This window comes from Synchiropus splendidus, chromosome 5, assembly GCF_027744825.2.
Source record: "Synchiropus splendidus isolate RoL2022-P1 chromosome 5, RoL_Sspl_1.0, whole genome shotgun sequence".
In the NCBI taxonomy this organism is placed as follows: Eukaryota; Metazoa; Chordata; class Actinopteri; order Syngnathiformes; family Callionymidae; genus Synchiropus; species Synchiropus splendidus.
This window is the reverse complement of record NC_071338.1, coordinates 4,208,247-4,222,704: the sequence shown is the minus strand read 5'-3', so window position 1 is coordinate 4,222,704 and position 14,458 is coordinate 4,208,247. Positions and strand designations below refer to the sequence as shown.

The window sequence follows — 14,458 nt, the reverse complement described above, 5'->3', positions numbered from 1 at the left end:
GAAGATGCTGAGGTTCTCTCTGGGAGTGACCAGGATGGATAGGATCAGGAAGCAGTATATCAGAGGGACAGCACATGTCAGGTGTTTAGGAGACAAAGTCAGAGAGGCTAGATTGAGATGGTTTGGAAATGTACAGAGGAGGGATAGCCAGTACATTGGTATGAAGATGCTGAGGTTGGAACTGCCAGTCAGGAGAGGAAGGCCAAAGAGGAGATTTATGGATGTGGTGAAGGACGACATGAGTTTTGTAGGTTTGAGAGAAGAGGAAGCAGAGGACAGGGTGAGACAGAGGAAGATGATTCGCTGTAGCGACCCCTGAAGGGAGAAGCCATAAGGGAAAGACAAAGAAGAAAAAGATTTAAAGACACAGCACTGATTATAAAATCATCAAATTAAATAAGACTCAAATAAAAGTTACATGGTTCATGGTGGCTTTTAGCTATAGGGCATCTTGGGCGTCCAGCGCATGCCCTAAACTGCAAAACATGAAAAAATGGACGCCCTCCAGCATTCAAAACCGGATGCCCTGTTTCCTCAGCAGGACGCCCTAAATGTATAATGCCCAACTCGTACAGACATCTCGCTGGTTTACATTAAATTGTGTTTCAGCCCAGTAATTTTGCCGAATATGATCCAAATACAATTGATCATGTTGATGGTTCTCATTTAATCCGTGGAGCACCGCCACGCTAGTTTATGTGAGGTGGAAACCCCGGGGATGTAAATGCGTGATTCAGGTTAGTTATGATCATAACAGCAATTCACATTGCTATGATTGTTACACTGACTAGAAATTATTCAAAGCAATGTGTCAGTGTAGCAGTGAGAGAGAAACAGTATCCAGCCATGTCTTGGTCTCAGGTCATTTAACAAGTATTAAACACAAAAGTGTTTTTTATTGGTTTTGGGGACAAAAGTTTGTTTTGAGTCAACAGCGTTCCGGAGATGCTCCAGTGATGCCATTTGTTGCATCCAACTCCTGTCCACCAAAATGGGACTTGTGCTATGTTCATGTTGATGGGCCCAATGAAACAATGGCGAGAAAATCCATATGCATACAGCACCACTGTGTTCAACAGAGATCCATTATTTTTCTAAAAAGCATTCAAGTCACGAGGCTCGGTCCTCTTTAAAATGCAATATAAGAAAAGCTAAATTTATGAGGGAAACAATCTCACTATGAGAACGAAATACAGAACAGAAAGAAACTCACCATATCACTGGAAAACTGAACAATACAGATTTCCCCAAGATTAGGCATGTAAGGGTTCACGCAGGAAGGTGATTTTTGAAGCTCTGCACTGATGATTTGCATAGCCTCTGTCACCTCTGGAATTTTCTTAAGGAGAAAGAACTGGGCAGGACTGTAAAACTCCATGACGATCGCCTTAAACCAAAGACATGAACCATCAGACGATGTCAAACTAAAAATTCATCTCACATCTTCAAAGAATTATGCCGTTACCTGGAATTCTTCTCCCTTGACGACCTTTGTCATTGTCAAATCTTTGAGAAGGTTTCTTGATATGATGGTTGAATTGACAAGCTTTGAGGAAAATAAGTGCTCGAACACATTTACATGTAATCAAACAAAATCATTTGGAAATTCATTTACCTTTGACTCCGGAGACGAGGCAAAAGCATGAATCCCTCTCTCTCTTCAATAAAAAACAAAAACAAAAAAACAAAAACAGTACATATTTATGGACAGGAAAGCTCCAAGAGACAAGAAGGGGAAATAAGGACTACTATGAATCAAATACAAATGATCAACCTACAAAGGCAAAGGTCGAGAGGCCAAATAAACTTGATTAGAATCAAAACATGACTGGAATGTAACAGGATTGACCATCATATCATGGCAAACTAGGTTCCAGGACAGGATATGGAATATAACCAGATGTGGGGAATTAACAGTATGAAATAGGACATAGTGGTCGTTGGGACCAAGTTTTATATATTATAAATAAATAAAAGAAAAATAATGCCGCTGTGAAGCGGGGCAAGATGCGGATCAGACAAATGAATGTCATACCACATCGGTCAAGGCGCGGGCTAACAACGAACGCCATCAGTGCTGTTAACCAGCATTGAAATTGGACTACTGTAGGTGGAAGACCGAAAAGGACAGGAGGGAGCCGTGCCAATAGACAGAGGGAGAAGAGGAAAGACAAGAGAATAGGATTCGGAGTATGGACTCTGAATGTGGGAAATAAGACAGGAAAGCTAAAGAGTTGGCTGACATGATGCAGAGGAGGAAGGTGGCTATTCAATGTGTTCAGGAGACCAAGTGGAAAGGTAGCAAGGCTAGAAGCTTAGGAGCAGGGTTTAAACTGTTTCATCATGGTGTACATGGGAAGAGGAATGGAGTGGAAGTCATCTTGAAGGGGGAGTTTGTCAGGGATGTTCTGGAAGTGAAAAGAGTGATCAGTCTCAAGCTAAAAATTGAAGGGTTAATATTCAATGTAGTTAGTGCTTATGCCGCACAGGTGGGGTGTGACCTTGAGAAGAAGGAGACATTCTGGAGTGAATTAGATGAACTGCAGGAGAGTACTCCCAAATCACACTGAAGGCAGAGAAGAAGGCAAAGTAGTAGAGCTGAAAGAGGAAGAGTCTTGTATTGGGAGGTATTGAAGCAGGCATTGGGTGGCCAAGAAGGACTTCCAGATGACTGGACAACTACGGCTGAGGTGATCAGGGAGACAGGTAGAAGAGTTTTTGGTGTCTCATCTGGAAGAAAAGTGGATAAGAAGACTTGGTGGTGGAAGAAGAGGGGTGGCGACTTTTTGCCTAGAACTCTTAACAAGGTCTTTGAGAGCGAGATGATTCCTGATGAATGGAGGAGAAGTGTGCTGGTGCCCATCTTCAAGAACAAGGGAGATGTCCAGGGTTGTGTAGGGTTAAGTCCAGGGTGAAGTACTTGGGCTCAACTGTCCAGGGCAATGGAGAGTGTGAGAAAGAGGTGAAGAATCAGGTGTAGGCAGGACGGAATAATTGGAAAAAAGTGTCAGGTGTAACAAAAGGGTGTCTGCAAGGATGAAAGGAAAAGTGTACGAAATGACAGGGCAGCAATGTTATATGGTTTGGAAACAGTGGCACTGAGGAAAAGACATGTGGCAGAGGTGGAGGTAGCAGAGATGAAGATGCTGAGGTTCTCTCTGGGAGTGACCAGGATGGATAGGATCAGGAACAAGTTTATCAGAGGGACAGTACATGTCAGGTGTTTAGGAGACAAAGTCATAGAGGCTCGATTGAGATCGTTTGGACATGTACAGAGGAGGGATAGCGAGTACATTGGTAGGAAGATGTTGAGGTTGGAACTGCCAGGCAGAAGGTGGAGAAAAAGCCCAAAGAGGAAGGAGCACATGAAGTTTGTAGGTTTGAGAAAAGAGAAAGCTGAGGACAGGGTAAGATGGAGGAAGGTGATTGGCCATGGCGACCCCTGAAGGTAGAAGCCGTAAGATAAAGAAAATATAAAATAAAAATAAGCAGGTGTTTAGAACATTTAGGCAAACAAATTAAATAAAGCACACAAATATTGTTGTTCCTGCTTCAAAATAAACAAGATACTGTTGGTTTAGCAAATAGTCTCAGAAGAATAAAATATGTAAACATATCAGGGTTTCAGCCAGTATTATTTGAAACGGTGGCTGAGAATAGAAACATTGAAGCAGAGGGTCTTGGCGTTTTGATTCAATGTTTCCTAGATGCTATTGAAGAAATATTAGAAATAATAAATTAGAAATATGAATAAATTATCATTTAGTCATATTATATTCTCGAAATCATACAAACTGTCAGTCACTTTGACCATTTTAGAATTTGTTGATGGTCCCAAACTGATGCCAGATAGAAGCATTAGTCATCTTTATCCAAATATTTTTACCATGGTGTTTTGCCGAGGCACCAGTGCAGGAGGAGAACTAGATGTGTTGATGTGAGCCAAGGCAGACACCCGCATCAGAAAACATATTAGGACCACTCAATCTAATAAGATAAACAGGGATCCACAGACTCAGAGTCGACCAATGTAATTATCAAACATTTTCTGTATTAAAAATAACTTTAAAACTACAATCATGAACCAAAGTCCACCAAACTCTCCACAACTGTCACACGTCGTTGTCGGATGTCAAACGCCACAGAGCTGGAGAGCGCACCATCACAGACTTGTTGTGTTCATGTATTCAAGTCTAATACAGCGAGTGTGCCGTTTGTATATCAAATTTATCGCGAGATGCAGAATTGTCATTGTGGAGATTGTTTTTTGGCGCTATATAGTGTACGATAAGTTATCGCCCATCCCTAGTTTGAACCGACTCAGTACACTGCAACCTTTCAATATGCACGTCAGAAAATATAAAAGGAAATGTAACATTTCTTCCATTACTTCTTGTCTTCAGGTTTCTGATCATGTAACTCTGTCATTATGCCACACTTGCTCCTTTCTGTCTTGTCTTGCCTGACCTGCTGTGTGTAATCATGGTCAAATGAAATTTTGGTCTGCTCATCAACAGTGATGTTTCTAGCCTAGCATGCCGACCTGAACAATATATTTTCCCATTTCCTGCTGGAATTTCATGAGGCTGGGCCATGAGCTTGTTTTCAGTCGTCCAATCCACCTTATCCTTGATTAGGTCCTCTTTGAAGAGCCTGAAAACACCAACTTCCATGTCTTCAGGCACTGAGTAAATCCTGTTCTTGACTCTTGTAATGACTCTCTCCTCTGCTTCAGCTTATGCTTTCTTTATTTCTTCAACTTCATTTGCATTGCTTCTATTTGTGGATCAGGCTTTTAGCTAGGAGAGAGTCTGGGCATCTTGAGGACACTCTGATCTGCAAAACGTGAAAATGGGCACCCAGTTTTTCTCAGCAGGAGGCCCTAAATGTCTGTCAGAAGGACAACTGAAAAACATTTACCGTAATTTCCAGACTATTGAGCGCACCTGACTACAAGCCGCACCCACTAAATTTAAGAAGAAAAAAAGTTTTGTACTTATATAAGCCGCACCCGACTATAAGCCGCAGGTGTCCATGTTGTAACAAGAGACATTTACACAGATTTTTTTCTAAACTTTTTATTAAATAAATGCTTTCTTTTCAAACAGTGCAATAAGCAACAGTAATAGCGCAGTAACACGTCAACACAGCAGTAATGTGGTTTATTAAGTCAGTGATCATCATCTTCACCTTCCTCGTGCGCACTAAATCCGCTGAAGTTGTCGTCTTCTGTGTCGGAATTGAACAGTCTCAGAATGTGTTCGTCGCACTCGTCGTCAGACTCTTTCGCTGTCGCTCTCAACACCGCTTTCGTCTTGAGGCAAATTTGCACTTGAGCTCATGTTGTCCTCTTCACCAAGCAGCAGTCCAGCCTTTCGAAACCCATTGGTAATCGTGGATTTTTTGACGCTACTCCATGCTGTCAGGATCCACTGGCAGACTTCGGCATAAGTTGCTCTTCGCATGCGGCCAGTTTTAGTGAATGATTTTTCGCCGCTCGTCATCCACGTCTCCCACTCAACTCGGAGTGCCGCTTTAAATGCACGATTCACACTAACGTCCAGCGGCTGCAAAAACTTCGCTGTGCCCCCAGGAATCACGGCAGGAATTGAGTTTGTCCTTTTGATGGCCGCTTTAACAGAATCTGTTATATAGGCGCTCATGCTGTCCAAAACGAGCAGTGCTTTTTTTCTGTGAAAAAATCCTCCCGGCCGCTTGGCGTAGCACTCCGTCAGCCATTCCGTCATCAGACTTTCTGTAATCCACCCTTTCTTGTTGACTTTCACAGCGATTTCTTTCGGGAGTTTTTCTGTGAAGTGAAGTGCGTTCTCTCATGGCCGGTTGTTTTCAGTGTGACGGATGATTCACCTTTCTTGCTAACAGTCCGAGTGAGAGGCAGGTCGAACGTCAAAGGTACTTCGTCCATATTTATGATGTCGTCTGGTCCGATGGAATTCTCCGCTATCTTTGTTTGAATGAATTTGTGGAAGTTGCTAAGTTTTTCCTCGTAGTTGGGGGGGACTTGCTGACACAAACTCGTCCGTGCCCTGATAGACAAGCCTTTTCGCCTCATAAATCTGAAACACCACGTTGGTCCACCTTTAAAACCTTCTTCTTTTCTTTTCTTCTCTTTTCAGTGGCGATTGTTTTAGCTTTCATTCTGATCTGCACGGTGGAAACGCCTCGGCCGTCTGCTCGCTGTAAAAGTACCCAGTCTTCAAGAATGTTTTCAAGTTCGGGCCATTTGCATTTATTACCTCTGAGAGCTTTTGTCGTCCAAGATGCCCTCAAGTTTGTTTATGTAACAAGAGCAAGTGTATGACACTGGATGAAGCATTGCCTTGTATTCTGTTCACTTTCGACATATACATTATCAGTCTTTCTTGCTTTCGGGATATTATTACTGTTTTGTCCAATTTGCTAAAATTTTACCAAAAGCTGAGGGATTTCATGCCCGAGTTTAGTACGAGAGAAAAAAAAAAACAATACTACTGCCAAATACCATGAAAAAGATTTTTCTTTCTGTGGGTAACCCTGTCGACACCATCTTACTTGCCTTTAAGATTGGGTTCAAAGGACCATTTCACCTTTATATGATCATGGATCATAAAAAAAAAAAAGTATGAAAACATAAAAGGAGTACAGAACTTACTCTGCCTCAAAGGACTTGCAGATATGCCTGTGTGCCTTCCAGTCTTCGTTCTGGCACATCACTGAGCAGTAGGACATCTTCTTACAGCGTGTGCACAACAAATGGCCTATTTAGTAGAACAGTAATATTTTAGAAAACAATATCATGATACGTCTTTAACAGGGCAATGTGTGACACCTTAATACAAAGAAGAAAGACCTGACTTAGACAAGCATTATTAATAAAGGCAACTTGGTTCCAACAGAGTAGCCATCATGCCCCAAGTTCATTAATTGATGACAGACAGAAAGACACAATTCGGCGTACATAACTACACATCAAGACAGACGTTCGCCAGAGGACAGACCACGAGAACTTGGTGTCCTGTAATTGGCCACTGATCCGGACCAACAGGTCGTCCAACTAGCGGCAGTTCCGCCTGAAGTACCGCTCAAAGTGGCCGTATCCCGGTGACACTGCTGGAAGAGGTGGTTAAATTCACCAGCGTCACTTTTTCCATGCTTTCATTTAATAAGTAGCAATAGTTGAGCACCAGCGCCGCCATTTTCAATCCACTGTCCACAACAACTTGAAACCACGCCCCCGGCGACTGACCTACTTTGCCGACGTGTTCGAATCGGGCAGGTAACAACTGATCACTACCTGAGCAAGCAACCAGCTACTGACGACTGGCGCTACCGCGACTAAAAAGTTGCTGCTGGTGTGAATGTGCCTTTAAGAGACATTGATCATGCCAAGACAGCAGATAACTTTTACAACATGAAAAGCATAACAGGGCCCCTTTAAACGCAGAACACTATGGAATGATGTAATTTCTTTAGTTTTTTAAAAGATAATGTAAAATGTATTACCTTCATGGCCACAGAAACCACAGAGGTTCATTTTTCCAGACAGCTGCTTGAAGAAAAAAGTAAATAAAATGAGGGAACTGTATCAAGCAATTTACATCTATTTTCCATACACTGAAGAGACTATTGCAGGGTGTATAATCTTATGTTTTTGACACAGTGTTCCGTCAGTTTTAATTGCAGGGTTTCGTCATATAAACTCTCGTGGCGCACCACCGCAGCTTCAATGAAATCCGCAATCAATTCAATTTAAAATCCTTTGAAAAGAAATCTCACATGATCAAACATACTAAAACAAAGTGAAAAAACACATCATGGAGGAGAACATGAACATGACTGTATTGATTATTGGTTGTTATTCACGGAAAAGTCCGTTGCTCGTGAATTAACTGTGTGCCAATTTTTTGTCAGACACTAGACCTGGGCAATATGAACTAAAAATGTTTACTATATTTTCTTATTCTCTTATCACTTAAAACCACAAAACACAAATATTGGGTGTGGGAAGAAAAACAAAAAACGATTGAATATATTGCCCAATATATATTGAGATTAATCATTTAAAGCTTGCATCCAGCAGCACATGCACAGGAAAATGTTGTGCAGGGAAACGCGTTAAAATGAAATACGCCAGTTAAAGCACCAGCATTTGAGTATGGAGAGTTTCGGGCTCATGAAAGTGAGACCGCTGGTTCCTGAGCAGCAGGCTGTAAGCCAGAGGTGGGCAATTAAATTAAAGGGCCAGGTTATATAATTTGACTGTTGAGAGGGGCCGTTAAACCCAAAGAAAGGAGGGTAAGAAAAAAATGAAAATAAAAATCAAGTGATGACTTCATTTGTCATTTTGAAATTACACTTTAAAAATGCATAGAACATGCTGGTTCTCAAGAGATTCACCAAACTGCAACGTCTCACACCAAATTAAATGTTTTTCAGTTGTGCTTTTCACATAATAGCTGCTGCATTCTGCAAGTTTTTTTTTCCATTTTTGCCTTCTTGAAGAGGTATATTAAAATGTGTCTGAATTAAAACGATTTAATAGTTAATGTTTTCACATGTACACCAAAGGTCTCATAATTTTGATTCTAAATTTGTCAATCACTGTGATTGTATGGGTGATCAGTGTTGATCAGGAGCAAAAACCCTGATCAGAGCAGAGTTTAAATGACATATATTGTGATATTGTGATATGGAATTTCTTGCAATATATCAGATATTGTGTATTATGTTATTGTTATTGTGTGCCTAATATCGCAATAGTACCAAATCATGAGTACCCATATTGTCCTACCCCTAGCAAATATATACTAACTACAGATATAAACTTCAATATTAGGGATGCACCAATGCCGATCCTGGTATCGGGTATCAGATAGCCTCTTAAAGTGGGATTGGTTATTGGTGAAAAATTGCTGATCCGGGAGCCAATCCTGGCATTTAAACTGTTTAGTGCTCACATTGATGTCATACGCAGTGCCTGTCATACCATGGTCATAACATGGCAGCAGCTCACAGCAGATACACCGTTGCTGCAGAGTTTCTGCAGAGTTTGTTGAGTGATCAATTATGAATAATAGTGATACCACACAGCCTTGAGCTATCAGCTAGCATGTCGGTTAGCATGCAGCTAACTTGTTGTAAGTTGTAGATGTAGTGAAGTGTCGGTCTCTCTCCTCCTAATAATAACCAGAACTGAACTAGGGAGCTATCGTTTTAGATTATTATTCAAATAAGACATTTTGATGTGGATTTTGATCAGATACTTTATATGAGATGCATATATGAATGTTGAATATATTAATGAATGAATGAATTTAAATTCTTCTCAAGGACCAATAAAGACCTACGTTGTCAACAAGGTTAATACTTGTTCCTTGATTATGTGTCATTATTTTAATATACTTGTTTAATAATGTATAGTGTCACAGTGAGATGATTTAAGCAACTTTAGATTAAACAGAAATTGAAAATAGGTCCAAACAAAGGTAATCGCGATTACTCGACTAATCGAAAAAATAATGAATAGATTAGTCGACAACGAAGATAATCGTTAGTTGCAGCCCTAAATCAAATCTCAACTGTTGAGTTTCTTGTGTCAAAAGTGCAATCAAAACCACGATTATGAACTACAGTCATCTACACACGAATGTCTTTTTTTTCCCTGTACAGCAGAGATGGGCGATAACTTATCGTACACAATATTCCGCCAAACACAGTCTCCACGATAACAATTCTGCATCTCACGATAAATTCAATAAACATGCGGCACACTCGCTGCATTGGACCTGCACACGTGAACATGACAAGACCACATCGATGCACCGCGCTCTCCAGCGCCGTGGTGTTTGACAGTCAACTCCGGCATGAGACTTTGGTTCACGATCATAGTTTTAAACTTGTTTTTAAAACAGGGAACTTTTGACAATGACATTGGTCCACTCCGAGTCACGATCTGTGTTTTATTGTATAAGATGGAGTAGTTCTCATAGCTTCTCTGACGCGGTCGTCTGCCTTGGTTCACATCAACACATGCAGGTCTCCCGCTGCGCTGGCGCCTCAGCGAAACACCGCGGTGAAAATATTGGACATTGGAGGCGGCGTCCCTGATTATGTTTTACTGAATGTGGACACGCTGGCACAGGCAGCACTTATGCTATGACCTGGCATCAGTTAGGGACCATCAACGAATTTTAAAGCACTCAAAGTATTGGTGAAATCTTCAATAAGGCAATGAAAAACAACCATTTTAAGAGAGAGAATTGCGAAAAGGTTTTTCATCACACAAGACAAAGTGACTGACAGTTCATACAATTATTTCGAGAATAGAATATAACTAAATAATAATTTATTCATATTATTTCAAGTGCTGTGTTGAAAAAAAAATGTTTTTTCTGATTCTGAATTGATTCGTACATTAATTCCTTCAAATTGATTCGTAGGTACAAAGATTGGATTAATTAAAGTTTTAATACATATTTCCTGGGTGAAGTCCAACCCTTTTGAAGCAGGTGCACCTGTGACACGATGCGACCAAGACAAAAATGCACTCAACAAAAGCAAAGCAATTTGCAGGTTAAGCCAAATGGAGGTGAAGTATTGCGAAAATACAACCAACCTCATGAACCAAATGACACGACATCACTAAGAGCTCCAGTCCAAGCCATCCATTGGGCCACAACGAACGAAACTTGAGTGAACCAGCATTCATTGATATGCTCATGTATTCCGTTGTTGAAAACGATGGCTTAAGGTGGCTAATGAAAGTAACAGAGCCACACTACAGTTATGGTGTCTTGCAAACATCTGTCTAAAGAGGTCATCCCAAGCATGTACCAGTCATTAAAAGAAAATGTGAAAAGTAATCTTCAGACAGAAGTCATGGTAGGCATTACAATTGATACATGGACATTTGTGACTACGCAATCTTACACGAGTCTGACAATTCACTATATTGATGTGGAAGCTCATCTCGTACGTAGTACAGAGGTTGAAACTGTACTTAGGAGGTTGTTATTGTACGACTGTCAGGTTGCTGTGAAGTCAGTAACCAGCACACGTTTACATTTTCACTGGCTGAGAATATCTTCTTTTCATATTGATAATAGAATAAAAATGCATGTCTATTGAACAGCAGCATCTTTAGGGTGAATTTTTAATGTCATATTTCGAATAATGCACCAGCTCCATGAGCAGTCCACCGCCGCAGGTATAGACACATCTGGCGTTTTCTGTTTGCAGTCCCGGATCTTTCAGTTGATTCTGCCAGCATGTTGGTGAAAGTAATGCCACAACCTGGGAGGGGATTGTGCCTTCCTATTTTCACAGCCCTCATTTACGACCAATCCTTCATTAATTTTCTGTTCAATGTTCATAAGGTACTAGTATAAGTTGTGTAGCTAGTCATGTGATGATGGCAACAGCTCAGAAAATGTTTATACTAATCTGAATCGAGATCGGATAGAATCAAATTGAATTGTAATAATCAATTCTCGGAATCGAATCGATTCTTGAAATTAGAATGAACACCCAGCCCTAATTATTTATACTATTTCTTCAACAGCATCTAGGAAATGTGTCCAGAAGGCTCCATAGCTAAAGTAAACTGTTAAGAGACATGATATACAGCAGACAGACGGCTCAATTTAACCCCCTAAATAAAGCTGGCAGAGCTGTCTGTCAGACATGGCCGGGTTCAACCAGAGAAGTGAAACATTGAATTTCTCATCTCTACACTTAGTTAACTATTATATTTAAACTAGGGCTGTACGATTTTGGAAAATAATCTAATTGCGATTTTTTTCTCTCAATATTGCGATTGTGATTGAATGTGCGGTTATTTTTCAAGGTCCTCTTCTCATGTATTTTACAGCAAACACAACTCATAAATCAATCTGCATTGTAATAAACCATATGTGATTCAGTATATATAATTGTTCTTCCTTATAGGCTATTCTTATGTTAAGATAAAGGCAAATGAAGCATGAATTAAAATGAAAGATGGTTTATTTGTCTACTTCAGTTTCAACTGTAGACTTACTAACTATTCATGTAAACGTAGATTGCACTTTTTAAGCACTGTCTGAACATACAGCCCATAATTAGTAATAAAAAAAAGCCTTTTGGACAATAGACGTCACGTGACTACCTGGAACGCGCATGGAGTAACAGGCACGTATTGCCGCCACTTCTACAAGTGCGCATCAGTTTTATTTACAGGTGCGAGAAGAGGTGCAAAAGGGTGCACGCGCATACGGATCGTGTTCTACGAGTATGTGGAACTTATACACCCATTTTGGCGGCGAAAATGATGGCGAAATGACTTTTCGTGTTCGTATGAATGTAAATCTTCTTTTTACACGCATGTGCCACGGGGTTTACGGATGCAAATGTGCAGTTACGCGTATGTGCCACTTTTGCACCCATTTTACCTTCATAGGCTAAAGCCATAATTTACAGCTCAATGGCTAAAGCTCACCGTTGCGCTGCGCCACCAACGTGAAAGTCACGTGACCAGTCAAATCGCAGCCTTACGGTTAGAAAATCACGTTTTATCATATTGCGGTATAATCGCAAATGCAATTAATCGTTCAGCCCTAATTTAAACATAAACAAATAATGATGTTGGAGACAAACTCCAGTAATAAGCTTCATCATAAACAGAGAGAAGTAAAAGAGAGAGTGCAGTGTGTCATCCACAGCAGACATGCAGCTGCCGAGTGAGCAGCAGGGAGGGAGGAGTGGACGCATCACAACCAGTGGGGTTTCATCAGAGTCCCAGCTGTCTCATGTGATCAGTTGTTGACTTCAGAAAGAGCACACAAGTACAGAAGTTTTATAATCAAAGAGTGACTTCATTTCATTAAATGGTGACTAAAAATGCTTGAGACATGAAATAACACTTAACTAAAACAAAGCCACCTGATGCTTGCAGAGAGCAGATGCAGTGCCTTGATTTCTATACAACCCAGTTTTAGGTGAATAGAGAAAATTAACAAAGAGTAGGTTGTACAGATAACTTGTTTAAATCATATTTGAATGACCTTACATTTTGGGGTGTTTTTAAATGCACTGTATGGCACAAGAGTGTGTTTTTTAGTTTAATCTAAAAAAAAAAAAATTAACTCCTACTTAAGTTGGACAAATTAAAATAAAGCATTATTAAATTAGGACAAGTCAAAACTGAATTCACCAAAAATGTAAATGTAAAAGAAAACAGATGAAACAGACCTCACAGGATTCCTCATTCACTAGTGCAACCACTTCTCACTTATGCAGGTAGATATTAAGAGCCATCGGTTCTCACCCTAACGTGAACATATCGTTATCTTCCATGACGTATGTTCTGAGCACATTTCTTGGTAATTCCAGTTGTGAACTCCTCAGACCTAATTAGCACTGTGGGCGCTAAGCACCCCATGATCACCTGCTTCTGAGACCGCTCCTGGATAACGTCCAGTAGAATGCGCAATAACATACGGTAAGTTAAACTACAGCTATATAGCTATAGCTTCTCTCGGACATTAACAAGTCTGAAATGTGCTACAAACTTACCTGCATGCATCCGTCACTGACCGTGTTCGATCGAGCACGTTGACGAGTAGCCAGTGGGACATGGCGCCGACTGACGCGCAATGCATTATGGTATGGCGGGCTGTCGGGTTCCGACGTCATCACTGTCGATACCTTGTTGGTGAGTTCGGCACTGCCTGGCGGACGCAGCACCGATCGGCGAAAGCGTGACAGATTGACAGACCAGGCGGCGGCTGCGCGGGGCGGTCCCGAAAGGATGAGGCGGCGCGGGAGCGTTCGCCCACCTCAGGGCGAATGCTCGGTAAAAATACCGCGGTCAAATTAGTTGGATGTTGGATATTCGACAGATATTCGCTCCACCAGAGCCGGTGTTGTTCGGTCTGTGTCCCCGGGAAACGGTCGCTGATCTCGGACGAGCTCGCTCGGTGGCAGCGCTAAGGCGAAGTTAGGGGACCGTCCACAAGTTCTCAGTCGTGAAATTATCATAAAAGTCAGTGAGAATGTTTGCACTATTTCTTCAATAGCTCCTAGGAAAAGTGTTCAGATGAGTCCAGAGTGGTTGTAAACTGTCACCAGGCATGAGACACATTGAAGACGGACACTTTCATTCCATAACTGTACTGTTATGACTCCATTATTATTAATATATTCATATGTTCTCACTATTTCTTCAATAGCTCCTAGGAAAAGCGTTCAGATGAGTCCAAAGTGGTTGTAAACTGTCACCAGGCATGAGACACATTGGAGACGGACACTTTCATTCCATAACTGTACTGTTATGATTCCATTATTATTAATATATTCATATTTTCTCACTATTTCTTCAATAGCTCTGAGGAAAAGCGTTCAGATGAGTCCAGAGTGGTTGTAAACTGTCACCAGGCATGAGACACATTGGAGACGGACATAGCATAGCATCTGGGAAACC

At 41.0% G+C, this 14,458-nt stretch overlaps 1 protein-coding gene across 6 annotated transcripts in view; it reads right to left on the bottom strand.

Annotated features, from left to right (window-relative positions):
* tdrd1 (tudor domain containing 1) overlaps positions 1–13,756 on the bottom strand; it is a 47,668-nt gene extending 33,912 nt beyond the window's left edge. The window contains exons 1-6 of one of the 6 annotated variants that reach the window (XM_053865708.1): positions 13,552–13,756; positions 7,504–7,549; positions 6,653–6,758; positions 1,616–1,658; positions 1,466–1,546; positions 1,214–1,387 (exon numbers count right to left, since the gene is read on the bottom strand). In XM_053865708.1, the coding sequence (XP_053721683.1) occupies positions 1,214–1,387; positions 1,466–1,546; positions 1,616–1,658; positions 6,653–6,758; positions 7,504–7,549; positions 13,552–13,671 (570 nt within the window). In that variant the 5' untranslated portion in view covers positions 13,672–13,756. The remainder of the gene's footprint in view (positions 1–1,213; positions 1,388–1,465; positions 1,547–1,615; positions 1,659–6,652; positions 6,759–7,503; positions 7,550–13,551) is intronic. The other 5 variants (XM_053865710.1, XM_053865707.1, XM_053865705.1 and 2 more) reach the window with 5 other exon arrangements.
* Between the last annotated feature and the right edge of the window lie 702 nt (positions 13,757–14,458).